The following is a 13,358-nucleotide window of genomic DNA, read 5'->3' as shown; positions in this document are numbered from 1 at the left end:
AGTCTATCCATCTCTCCTTCTCTCTCCCTCATCATGGCTCAGCCTATCCATCTCTCCTTCTCTCTCCCTCATCATGGCTCAGCCTATCCATCTCTCCTTCTCTCTCCCTCATCACGGCTCAGCCTATCCATCTCTCCTTCTCTCTCCCACCATCACGGCTCGGCTGTTGCCCAGTTTCTGGGTCAGTCTCTGCCTCTCTACCTGTGTCCTTTGCACCTGGCACTCCATAATGTGTGCCGGCAGGAGCCTAACTACCCGTGGGGATAGCAAAGGGGGCAGCCAGTGCCAGGGACAAATTTGTCTTTCTGTCTGACAGCATCTCTTCTCGGTTATAAATGAAGGTTTAAACTGTTGACCTGATTCCAAGTACCCGACCTGGACCGACCACACTGCATCCCTCACTGTATATATCTTACAGACACCTACTATATATACTGACAAATGAGAGCCTCCGTGTACTGCCAGGCATATCTGCAGCTAACGCACAGCAACGGTACATGTTCCTTTCCCTTAGAGAAGAATTGGGGTATTTGTCAGTGAAACTGGGGTCTCAAGTATTTTCCATGTTTGATGGAGAAAGGCGTAGTTTGTATTACATGTAGAATCAACATGGTCTGTCTGTTAAAACACTGCTATAGGTTCCTTGTGTGTGTATATACAGTGTATTTTGATTTGTTTAACACTTTTTTGGTTACGACATGAATGTGTTATTTAATAGTTTTTAGGTCTTCACTATTATTCTACAATGTAGAAAATAGTTTTAAAAAATAAAGAAAAACCCTTGAATGAGTAGGTGTGTCCAAACGTTTGACTGGTACTGTATATACACTACCATTCAAAAGTTTGGGGTCACAACATTTTTTTTATAAATGTCCATTAAAATGACATCAAGTTGATCATAAGTACAATGTAGACATTGTTAATGTTGTAAACGATTATTGTAGCTGGAAACGGCAGATTTTTAATGGAATATCTACATTGGCGTACAGAGGCCCGTTATCAGCAACCATCACTCCTGTGTTCCAATGCCACGTTGTGTATCATTTTAAAAGGCTCATTGAGCATTAGAAAACTCTTTTGCAATTATGTAAGCATAGCTGAAAACTTGTTCTGATTAAAGAACAATAAAACTGGCATTCTTTGGACTAGTTGAGTATCTGGAGCATCAGCATTTGTGGGTCCGATTACAGGCTCAAAATGGCTAGAAACAAAGACCTTTCTTCTGAAACTCACAACATTAACAATGTCTACACTGTATTTCTGATCAATTTGATGTTATTTTAATGGACAAAAAATTGATTTTCTTTCAAAAACCAGGATATTTCTGTGACCCCCACACTTTTGAACAGTAGTGTACATGCATACACACGTCCTCCTAAACACCACAGAAGTTCTCTCTTGAGGACTAGGTATGGTTAATGATGCATTACATTTGCCACACAGCTCAGTTTCTCAGACCCTATCGTTATCCGTCTAGAGACTACATCCTGTAGTAGATGTGTGGCTCTCAGCACCTGCTACTACAGTCTTGTGTTAAACAGCTACGCCGGTCGGCACCAGAGCTGTTAATTGAATGTAATGACTCACGTCCCTGCAGAGCAAACAACAATGGAAACACCCCTCTCCCTCCTCAACCACTTGGTTTAGTCCCAGCCGCTCTCTCTCGGCTAACCAATTCCAATTAACTTAATACTTCAAATAAATTCCTCTGTAAACCAAGCATGACCTTGTCTGTCCCCGCTCCCCCCTCTCACCTACTGGAATACCATGCTAGAGGGATTGGTGGGATGATGTGAGGGAATGACCACAGCATGTGTGTCAGGCTTTGCGGTTTATGAAAAAAAACAGGGGGACATTCCAAAATGGCAGTCTTTCAAATTGGGAACGAATTGTCTCCAAGTGATTGAATGAGAATGTGGTTTTATGATGTGACTTTACATATGAAAAAAAAAAATACAAATATTGAGATTTGGGGGGAAAATGCCTTCCTGTGTCTTTTTATTTTGGGATTCATACTAAGTGTCCCCTGTATCCTTTGGTGTTTCCAGTGCAAGTTCCTGGCCCCGCCCCCAACCTGCAGGCTGTGTCGACCACACCCACCTCCGTCACCCTCAGCTGGGACACGCCCCTCACTGGCAACGGGGACGTCCTCACCTACAAGGTCTACTATATGGAGAAGGGTCTGGACCTGGAACAGGTAAGACCCAGTGTGATGGGTGGGGGGAGTTAGATGGCCCTATATGTTGAAATAGTGATCCATCATATTCTATGAGAGAGATTGGTCTTGTGATGATATAACAACAAGACTGCAAACTAGCAAAACAGAACAGCGAAATGAACCGTTGCTTTTCCCGGCTTAGCATCAGCACCATATAGCCCATTGAAGTGTCCCAGCTCGGTCACAGCCCAGTAGACTGCCTTGAAAGTCCTGTTCCCCTGGAGTTCCAAAGCCTCTGCTCTATTCCCACTCTATCAGATAGCTGGCAGCACCACCCTCCCCATTCCCCAGTCTCCCAGCAGGCCACAGAGCAGCGCACCGCAGCACAGCCTCCTGAGTCATCCAGCCCTGCCAGCCCAACCAGCCAGGCGTTAAAGAGCCTTTAATATGATAATGGATGAAATGTCAGCCAGCACAACGAGTAATGATGCTGTTGCTGCTGCCGTCCCTCGCTCCCTAGAGGAGAGAGAGAGAGAGAGGCTGACAGGAAGAGAAGAGGCTTATCTGACTATCTCTTTATCTGAAAAGAGAGGAACAAAGGTTGAATCCAGAGAACAGGGTAGCTAACGGGGTGTTGGAGTGGATGAATTATTGAGGCAGGGCCGGGGAAGGCTTCAGGAAGTGGCATGTCTACAGGGAGGAAGCTGTCACAATGGCGCGCCTGACTTCAGTTGAACAGTTAGGCACTGTGGTTTTACTACCCAGGGACAAAGATTAGGGCTGTACCCAAATAGAAGGGGCTTTTTTAAATAAGTAGCTAGTTTTCCATCCAATTGACAACAGATTTTTATGCAAAAAAAATAAAATCTGCATCAAAACAATATGAGCATTTTCCCACCAGATAACCGTTTCCATCAAATTGACTTGTTGCGGATAAAAGGCTGTGCGTGATGACGTAGTGCCCATAAAATAACTTTTGCGGTTAAACTCCCATGTACAGAAGAAAGAAAGAAAAAGTTGTTTTCTATCGCATTTCCAACAACTGATGGTTTTGTCACAAAAAATGTTGCGTTATATAGTGAATGTATCAACTCTGGTCGTGGCATGTGCACTATAGACAACAGCTTGCAGATACAATGTGTGTATAGCCTACATTCGTGGCCAAAAGTTTTGAGAATGACAAATATTAATTTCCACAAAGTTTGCTGCTTCAGTGTCTAGATATTTTTGTTAGATGTTACTATGGAATACTGAAGTATAATTACAAGCATTTCATAAGTGTCAAAGGCTTTTATTGACAATTACATGAAGTTGATGCAAGAGTCAATATTTGAGGTGTTTCAAGACCTCTGCAATCTGCCCTGGCATGCTGTCAATTAACTTCTGGGCTACATCCTGACTGATGGCAGCCCATTCTTGCATAATCAATGCTTGGAATTTGTCAGAATTTGTGGGGTTTTGTTTGTCCACCCGCCTCTTGAGGATTGACCACAAGTTCTGAATGGGATTAAGGTCTGGGCAGTTTCCTGGCCATTGACCCAAAATATTGATGTTTTGTTCCCCGAACCACTTAGTTATCACTTTTGCCTTGTGGCAAGGTGCTCCATCATGCTGGAAAAGGCATTGTTTGTCACCAAACTGTTGCTGGATGGTTGGGAGAAGTTGCTCTCTGAGGATGTGTTGGTAACATTCTTTATTCATGGCTGTGTTCTTAGGCAAAACTGTGAGTGAGCCAACTCCATTTGCTGAGAATCAACCCCACACACGAATGGTCTCCGGATGCTTTACTGTTGGCATGACACAGGACTGATGGTAGCGCTCACCTTGTCTTCTCCGGACAAGCTTTTTTCTGGATGCCGCAAACAAATGGAAAGGGGATTCATCAGAGAAAATAACTTTACCCCAGTCTGTCCCTGATGCTTTTTCTGAAGAGAAGTGGCTTCTTTGCTGCCCTTCTTGACACCAGGCCATTCTCCAAAAGTCTTCGCCTCACTGTGCGTGCAGATGCACTCGCACCGGCCTGCTGCCATTCCTGAGCAAGGTCTGTACTGGTGGTGCCCCAATCCCGCAGCTGAATCAACTTTAGGAGACGGTCCTGGCGCTTGCTGGACTTTCTTTGGCACCCTGAAGCCTTCTTCACAACAATTGAACCACTCTCCTTGAGTTCTTGATGACCTGATAAATGGTTGATTTAGGTGCAATCTTACTGGCAGCAATATCCTTTGTGCAAAGCAATGATGACTGCATGTGTTTCCTTGCAGGTAACCATGGTTGACAGAGGAAGAATAATGATTCCAAGCACCACCCTCCTTTTGAAGTTTCCAGTCTGTTATTCAAACTCAATCAGCATGACAGAGTGATCTCCAGCCTTGTCCTCATCAACACTGACACCTGTGTTAACGAGACAATCACTGACATGTCAGCTGGTCCTTTTGTGGCAGGGCTGAAATGCAGTGGAAATGTTTTTTTGGGATTTAGTTAATTTTCATGACAGAGGGACTTTGCAATTAATTGCTATTCATCTGGTCACTCTTCATGACATTCTGGAATATATGCAAATTGCCATCATGCAAACTGAGGCAGCAGACTTTGACAAATATTAATTTTCCATTCTCAAAACTTTTGGCCACGACTGTAGATGATGATACGATTATTATTGACAAAAAGAGCAAGATTATTTTTATCATTATGTCATCAGAATAAGACCCTTGATATTTATTGGAAAGGAGCATCAAGCTCGTCACTGGGCGCTTTCACCACCCTGTGAAGTTCATCATAAAAGAAAAGATTAAGAACAGACAGAGGCAGAGTTCCTCTGTCCGGTGTCTGTGTTCTTTTGCCCATCTTAGTCTTTTCTTTTTATTGGCCAGTCTGAGATATGGCTTTTTCTTTACAACTCTGCCTAGGAGGCCAGCATCCCGGAGTCGCCTCTTCACTGTTGACGTTGAGACTGGTGTTTTGCGGATACTATTTAATGAAGCTGCCAGTTGAGGACTAGAGACACTAATGTACTTGTCCTCTTGCTCAGTTGTGCACCGGTGCCTCCCACTCTTTCTATTCTGGTTAGCGCCAGTTTGCCCTGTTCTGTGAAGGGAGTAGTACAAAGCGTTGGCAATATCTCACATGGAATAGCCTTCATTTCTCAGAACAAAAATAGACTGACAAGTTTTAGAAGCAAGTCCTTTGTTTCTGGACATTATGAGCCTGTACTCGAACCCACAAATGCTGGTGGTCCAGATACTCAACTAGTCTAAAGATGGCCAGTTTTATTGCTTCTTTAATCAGTACAAGTTTTCAGCTGTGCTAACATAATTTCAAATGATCAATAAGCCTTTTAAAATGATAAACTTGGATTAGCTAACTCAACCTGCCATTGGAACACAGGAGTTTCTGATAATGGAACTCTGTACACCTATGTAGATATTCCATTAAAAATCAGCTGTTTCCAGCTACAATATTCATTTACAACATTAACAATATATCAGTGAACATATCGTAATCAGCCAATATTCGCAAAAAATGCCAACATCAGTATCGGCCGATGTCTAGTTTAACGCCTGATGTACAAACTGATGTAAAGCTGACGTGCATACCTATATAATGAAGGTACATGACGTAATGGCGCCACGTAAAATGTTGCGCTATAAGTTCAACACAGCATTCCTAACCTAGCCCACAATGTCTGCTGTGTGGATCGAGCAGTCAACAAGTCATTTGAAAAAGTAAAAACATTTCAGTGAGACAACTCAAAGGGGAAATCCATTAAAGCCAAGATAATGGAATTCATTGCCCTTGACAATCAAACGTTCTCTGTCGTGGGTGATGTTGGCTTTCGCCGACTGGTCGAACACCGGGACAAACTACCAAGTGCGCTATTTTTCAGATGTTGCCCTACCGGAGTTACACTGTAATGGCATCACTATTAGCTTCACGACATACTATGGAAAGCCGTTTGGGTCTTTTTTGCGTGTCAAAAAAGATACAAAAAAGATACAGTAGCACTGTCAAAGCTGTACTAAAAGGTCTGCAAACATCTGCCACGAACGATGTGTTTACCATACCGCGTTGGTAATAAAGAATCATTTGTTCGACCAACTTCTGGGGTAGCTAGCTTTAGCTTGGTACCTAGCTTGCACCAATACAACCAGCCTAAAAACTGCAGTCATTTTCATTATTCTTAGCAATGATTCCTTGTAAGTATTAGCTAGGTTGCCACTTGTTGTTCGCCTATTGAAATTGAACTACTTAACCCTGTTTCCCAAAGCTAAAGTTATAAGCAGCCAGCTAGCTTCATCTGGCTATTGAGGCTCGACCTGACCAGGTTATGTGTTGTGAAGCTAGCCACAATAAGGATTAGGTACAATAGTGGAATTTGCGGTTTGCCTTCAAAATAAAAGTATGTCATTGACAGTGATGCAAATTAATACAAATAGTAGAATCATGCCATACTTTTATTTTGAAGGCTCATCGCAAAGTCCACTATTGTGGCTAATCCTTATTGTGGCTAGCTCCACATGATGGGTCCGACCACCATTAATGAAATAAGAACTCTTATGAATTAGGGTTATTTAGATGTTAGCTAGCTAACTATAGCTACTGAAAAGATTGTCATGTCATTTATTATTAAACGACTGAACAAATGAACAACAAAACAGCACAGCAAGTAAGTGAAAGAAATAGGTTTTGATTATGTTTTACTGGTAATGGGGCATGCATAAATGCCAACAAAATAACTTTTTGGGTTGTGTGTGTGTAACCTTTATTTAACTAGGCAAGTCAGTTAAGAACAAATTCTTATTTACAATGACGGCCCGGACGACGCTGGGCTAATTGTGTGCTGCCCGATGTGATACACCCTCGATTCGAACCAAGGACTGTAGTGACGCCTCTTGCACTGAGATGCAGTGCCTTGGACCGCTGCGTCCATGTGTGTTTTAACTATTTAACTGTACTAGAATGCTTATCGGTATTGTGTTTTTTGGCAAGGAAAATATCAGTATCGGTATCGGCCAAAAATGTCATTGGTGCATCACTCATCGGCACTGTATTTCTGATCAATTTGATGTGATTTTGATGGACAAAACAAGGACATTTCTAAGTGACCCCAAACCTTTGAACGGTAGTGTAGGTGTCAGAAGGGAGGAAGCAGAAAAGTAGTTGTCATCCGCATGGCAATGATGGAAGAGACCATGTGAAGATATGATGGAGCCGAGTGACTTGACAGGAACCGAGCCCTGGGGGACACCAGTCGTGAGAGTACATAGTGCAGACACAGATCCTCTCCACGTCGTGTGATTGCTATTTATATCAATATTTGAGCATAAAGGCGTTTCCACCAGCATTTCTTGCATAATTAATTTTACTGACACAAAAAGATCCCACCTTGTCTAGCGTATTTTGTTTTCTGGACATTTTGGAAAGTTTAACGACAAATTAGCTCTTTCCACCAGGGCTGTCGTGACTTTTTGTATCCAACATGTACTTTCCTACATGAAAAGGTGGATGGAGACCTGGTTAGTGTCACTATACAGTATACAAAAGGGCTGAATGAAAATTGGCTTATTTTTTAGATATGGTGGGTTTATGCGGGTGTAGGGGTTTATATGTGGTTATATATATGTGTGTGTGTGTGTGGCAGTAGTGGTGGTGGCAGCGGCAGCAGTAGTGGTGATGATTAGTAGTGGTGGTAATGGTAGTCGTAGTAGAAGTGGTGGTGGTGGTGGTAATAGTAGTAGTAGTAGAAGTGGTGGCGGTGGCAGCAGTGGTGATGATTAGTAGTGGTGGTAATGGTAGTCGTAGTTGAAGTGGTGGTGGTAGTAGTAGTAGAAGTGGTGGTGGTAATAGTAGTAGTAGAAGTGGTGGTGGTGGTGGTGGTAATAGTAGTAGTAGAAGTGGTGGTGGTAATAGTAGAAGTAGTAGTAGAAGTGGTGGTGGTGGTGGTAATAGTAGTAGTAGTAGAAGTGGTGGTGGTAATAGTAGAAGTGATGGTGGTGGTGGTGGTAATAGTAGTAGTAGTAGTAGAAGTGGTGGTGGTAGTAGTAGTAGTAGTAGTAGTAGTAGTAGTAGTAGTAGTAGTAGTAGTAGTAGTAGTAGTAGAAGTGGTGGTAGTAGTAGTAGTAGAAGTGGTGGTGGTGGTGGTAATAGTAGTAGTAGAAGTGGTGGTGGTGGTAATAGTAGTAGTAGAAGTGGTGGTGGTAATAGTAGTAGTAGTAGTAGAAGTGGTGGTGGTAATAGTAGTAGTAGAAGTGGTGGTGGTGGTGGTAATGATAGTAGTAGTAGTAGTTGTAGTGATGGTAGTAATAATGACAGTGGTGGTGACAGTAATAATGGTGGTGGTGTTAGTGGGGATTGTAGTAGTGGGGATTGTAGTAGTGGGGATTGTAGTAGTAGTGGGGATTGTAGTAGTGGTGGGGATTGTAGTAGTGGTGGGGATTGTAGTAGTGGTGGGGATTGTAGTAGTGGTGGGGATCGTAGTAGTGGTGGGGATCGTAGTAGTGGTGGGGATCGTAGTAGTGGCGGGGATCGTAGTAGTGGCGGGGATCGTAGTAGTGGCGGGGATCGTAGTAGTGGCGGTGATGGTGGTAGTAGTAGTGATGGCGGCGTTGATAGTCGTAGTGGCGTTGATGGTAGTAGTGGTGATAATAATAGTGTTGGTGGTAATAGTGGTGATGATAATAGAAGTGATGGTGGTGATAGTAGTAGTGGTGGTAGTAGTAGTAGTGGTGGCGGTGGTGATAGTAGTAGTGGCGTTGATGGTAGTCGTGGTGATATTAATAGTGGTGGTGGTAGTAGTGGTAATGGTGGTGGTGGTGATGATGGTAGTGGTGGTGGTGATGATGGTAGTAGTGGTGATGATGGTAGTGGTGGTGGTAGTAGTAGCGATGGTGTTGGTTGGTAGTAGTAGCGATGGCGGTGGTGATAGTAGTAGTGGCGTTGTTAGTCGTAGTGGCATTGATGGTAGTAGTGGTGATAATAATAGTGTTGGTGGTAGTAGCGGTGATGGTGGTAGTAGTAGCGGTGGTGATAGTAGTAGTAGCGGTGGTGATAGTAGTAGTAGTGGTGATAATGGTGGTGGTGATAGTAATGGTGGCGGTAGTAGTAGCGATGGTGTTGGTGGTAGTAGTAGCGGTGGTGGTGGTGATAGTAGTAGTGGCGTTGATGGTAGTCGTTGTGATGATAATAGTGTTGGTGTTAGTAGTGGTGGTGGTGGTGATGGTGGTAGTAGTACTGATGGCGGTGGTGATAGTAGTGATGGTGGTGGTGATAGTAGTAGTGGCGTTGATAGTAGTAGTGGTGATGGTAGTGGTGATAGTAGTAGTGGTGATGGCGGTGGTAGTGGTGGTGATAGTAGTAGTGGTGGTGATAGTAGTAGTAGCGGTGGTGATAGTAGTAGTAGTGATAGTAATAGTGGTAATGGTGGTAGTAGTAGTAGTGGTGGTGGTGGTAGTAGTAGTAGTAGCGGTGGTGATAGTGGTGGTTGTGATGGTGGTAGTGATAGTGGTGGTAGTGATGGTGGTGGTGATGATGGTAGTTGTGGTGATGGTGGTGGTAGTAGTAGGAATGGTAGTGGTGATAGTAGTTGTGGTGATGGCGGTGGTGATGGTAGTAGTGGCGTTGATGGTAGTGGTGGTGATAGTAGTGGTGGTGGTGGTAGTAGTAGCAGTGGTAATAGTGGTGGTGGTAGTGGTAGTTGTTATTAGTAGTGGTGGTGGTGGTAGTAGCGGTGGCGATAGTAGTGGTGGTGGTAGTAGCAGTGGCGATAGTAGTAGTAGTGATTGTGGTAGTAGTAGTGGTGATAGTAGTGGTGGTAGTAGTGGTAACGGTGATAGTAGTAGTAGTTGTGGTGGTAGTAGTAACGGTGGTAGTAGTAGTAGTGGTGGTGGTGGTGGTGGTAATAGTATTGGTGGTGGTGGTGGTAGTAGTAGCAGTAGTGGTAGTTGTAGGGGTTGTGGTAGTAGTAGTAGTTGTGGTAGTAGTAGTAGTTGTGGTGGTAGTAGCATTAACGGTGGTAGTAGTAGTAGTGGTGGTGATAGTAATAGTGGTGGTGGTGATAGTAGTAGTTGCGGTGGTGATAGTAATAGTGGTGGTGGTGATAGTAGTAGTAGCGGTGGTGATAGTAGTAGTAGTGGTGGTGGTGGTAATAGTTGTAACGGTGGGAGTGGTGGTGGTGGGAATAGTAGTAGTAGTTGTGGTAGTAGTAGTAGCAGCGGTGGTGGTAATAGTATTGGTGGTGGTGGTAGTAGTAGCAGTAGTGGTAGTTGTGATAGTAGTAGGGGTTGTGGTAGTAGTAGTAGTAGTGTGGTGGTAGTAGTAGTAACGGTGGTAGTAGTAGTAGCAGCGGTGGTGATAGTAGTGGTAGTGGTGATAGTAGTAGTGGTGATAGTAGTAGTGGTGATAGTAGTAGTGGTGATAGTAGTAGTGGTGATAGTAGTAGTGGTGATAGTAGTAGTAGTGGTAGTGGTGGTGATAGCGGTGGTGGTGATAGTAATAGTGGTGATGGTAGTAGTGGCGGTGGTGATAGTAGTAGTGGTGATAGTAATAGTGGTGGTGGTGATAGTAGTAGTAGCGGTGGTGATAGTAGTAGTGGTGGTGATGGTAGTGGTGATGGTGGGGGTAGTAGTACAAAACAAGGAGAAGTACAAAATAAATCTACAGAAGCACTACTTAACTTTGTGTGTACCACCTCTCTTCTCAACCTCTCAGGACATAGACGCTGGAGCTCTGTCCTACACCTTGATGGGTCTGAAGAAGTTCACAGAGTACAGCATTAGAGTGGTGGCCTTCAACAAGCACGGTCCGGGAGTGTCCACAGGAGACATCGCCGTCACCACCCTGTCTGATGGTAAGCAGGGGACAGATGAAGGAGCGGAACTCTTCCTCTCTCATAGGAGAAATGGGTAGATCACAACGGGCAGTCTCCTTTCTGAAGAGGAAGATGTTAAAGACCTGGTGTGTTGAGGTGATCTCTCTTGAGTTCTAAAGAGTAAAACACCTTGTTTTTACCCCTACAGTCCCCAGTGCTCCTCCTCAAAACCTCACTGTGGAAGTTCACAACTCAAAGGTAAGCACAAGTCAGCCACTTGTCTTTAGCACACAGACACTCTCCCTACCTCTCAGGTGACGTGATAGCTGTGGGCCTAACCCTGTTTTCCATGCCATTAGCTCTTGTCAGTGGGCTCAGCTCACACACAGACTGCTAGCGTTGTGCTTGAACCCTGTATCGATCCACCCAGCAAGCGGCTGGGGACTGGACCTGTCTGAAGGCTTTCGTCTCTCTCTATCACAACTCCTACAGCCTCACACATCTAGAGGCTCATCTCACACAGGAAGGCTTTCTATCCAGCTCACTTGTGTCCGTTTGTGAATGAGTCAGGAGTCAGGAGCTCTTGCTGTTGCAGCACATGGAGATGTGTTAAACTGAGTGAGGACCTCTTGCTGCTTGGTGTATGTAGTACCACTATAGAGATGAGGGTGTATTTAGTACCACTATAGAGATGGGGGTGTATTTAGTACCACTATAGAGATGGGGGGTGTATTTAGTACCACTATAGAGATGGGGGGTGTATTTAGTACCACTATAGAGATGGGGGTGTATTTAGTACCACTATAGAGATGGGGGTGTATTTAGTACCACTATAGAGATGGGCGGGGTGTATTTAGTACCACTATAGAGATGGGGGGTGTATTTAGTACCACTATAGAGATGGAGGTGAATTTAGTACCACTATAGAGATAGGGGTGTATTTAGTACCAATATAGAGATGGGGGTGTATTTAGTACCACTATAGAGATGGGCGGGGTGTATTTAGTACCACTATAGAGATGGGTGGGGTGTATTTAGTACCACTATAGAGATGGGGGGTACCACTATAGAGATGGGGGGTGATATTTAGTACCACTATAGAGATGGGGGTGTATTTAGTACCACTATAGAGATGGGGGGTGTATTTAGTACCACTATAGAGATGGGGGTGTATTTAGTACCACTATAGAGATGGGGGGTGTATTTAGTACCACTATAGAGATGGGGGGTGTATTTAGTACCACTATAGAGATGGGGGGTGTATTTAGTACCACTATAGAGATGGGGGTGTATTTAGTACCACTATAGAGATGGGGGTGTATTTAGTACCACTATAGAGATGGGGGGTGTATTTAGTACCACTATAGAGATGGGGGTGTATTTAGTACCACTATAGAGATGGGGGTGTATTTAGTACCACTATAGAGATGGGGGTGTATTTAGTACCACTATAGAGATGGGGGGGTATTCAGTACCACTATAGAGATGGGGGGTGTATTCAGTACCACTATAGAGATGGGGGGTGTATTCAGTACCACTATAGAGATGGGGGGGGGTGTATTCAGTACCACTATAGAGATGGGGGGGGGGTGTATTCAGTACCACTATAGAGATGGGGGTGTATTTAGTACCACTATAGAGATGGGGGTGTATTTAGTACCACTATAGAGATGGGGGTGTATTTAGACTATAGAGATGGGGGTGTATTTAGTACCACTATAGAGATGGGGGTGTATTTAGTACCACTATAGAGATGGGGGTGTATTTAGTACCACTATAGAGATGGGGGTGTATTTAGTACCACTATAGAGATGGGGGTGTATTTAGTACCACTATAGAGATGGGGGTGTATTTAGTACCACTATAGAGATGGGGGGTGTATTTAGTACCACTATAGAGATGGGGGGTGTATTTAGTACCACTATAGAGATGGGGGTGTATTTAGTACCACTATAGTAGCATGTATTTATGAATGGATTCAGTCTGACTTGCATCTAGAACTTGATTTGTGACCTCATTTGTTCTGTTTACTGGTCAATCAGATCAGGTTTTGCTTTGTTCTTCCTTTGTCAGACTTGTCCTGTGTGTTACTGTTTGATACCAGTAATGAATGGCCTTATATGGATGAATATCATTATAAAATACATTTCTAATTAGATTAAAACACAAAATGCAATTTCTCATTATAATTGTTTAATTTGCTCTGACCTGTGGGCCGTGTCAGTCAGCCAGGCCTGAGGGGTGAAAACTAACATACAAGGGGAAGTGTAGTCTCAACATGTGAACCACAACCCCCCCCCCCCCATTTAACTTGTATTTTAGAGAAGGGGGAAAGAATGTAGCTGAAATAAGAACGCACTATAAGAAAATGGAAATGAACTAATTGAACACACTTAG

General features: G+C 43.8%; 1 protein-coding gene across 1 annotated transcript in view; it reads left to right on the top strand.

Moving 5' to 3' along the window:
* neo1a (neogenin 1a) overlaps positions 1–13,358 on the top strand; it is a 237,197-nt gene that overhangs the window by 184,803 nt on the left and 39,036 nt on the right. The window contains 3 exon segments of the mRNA XM_064988713.1: positions 2,049–2,197; positions 10,862–11,000; positions 11,170–11,219. Of these exon segments, the coding sequence (XP_064844785.1) occupies positions 2,049–2,197; positions 10,862–11,000; positions 11,170–11,219 (338 nt within the window).

Source organism: Oncorhynchus masou, chromosome 2 (genome assembly GCF_036934945.1).
Source record: "Oncorhynchus masou masou isolate Uvic2021 chromosome 2, UVic_Omas_1.1, whole genome shotgun sequence".
Taxonomy (NCBI): Eukaryota; Metazoa; Chordata; class Actinopteri; order Salmoniformes; family Salmonidae; genus Oncorhynchus; species Oncorhynchus masou.
The sequence above is the reverse complement of the archived record's forward strand: the minus strand, read 5'-3'. Positions and strand labels throughout refer to the sequence as shown.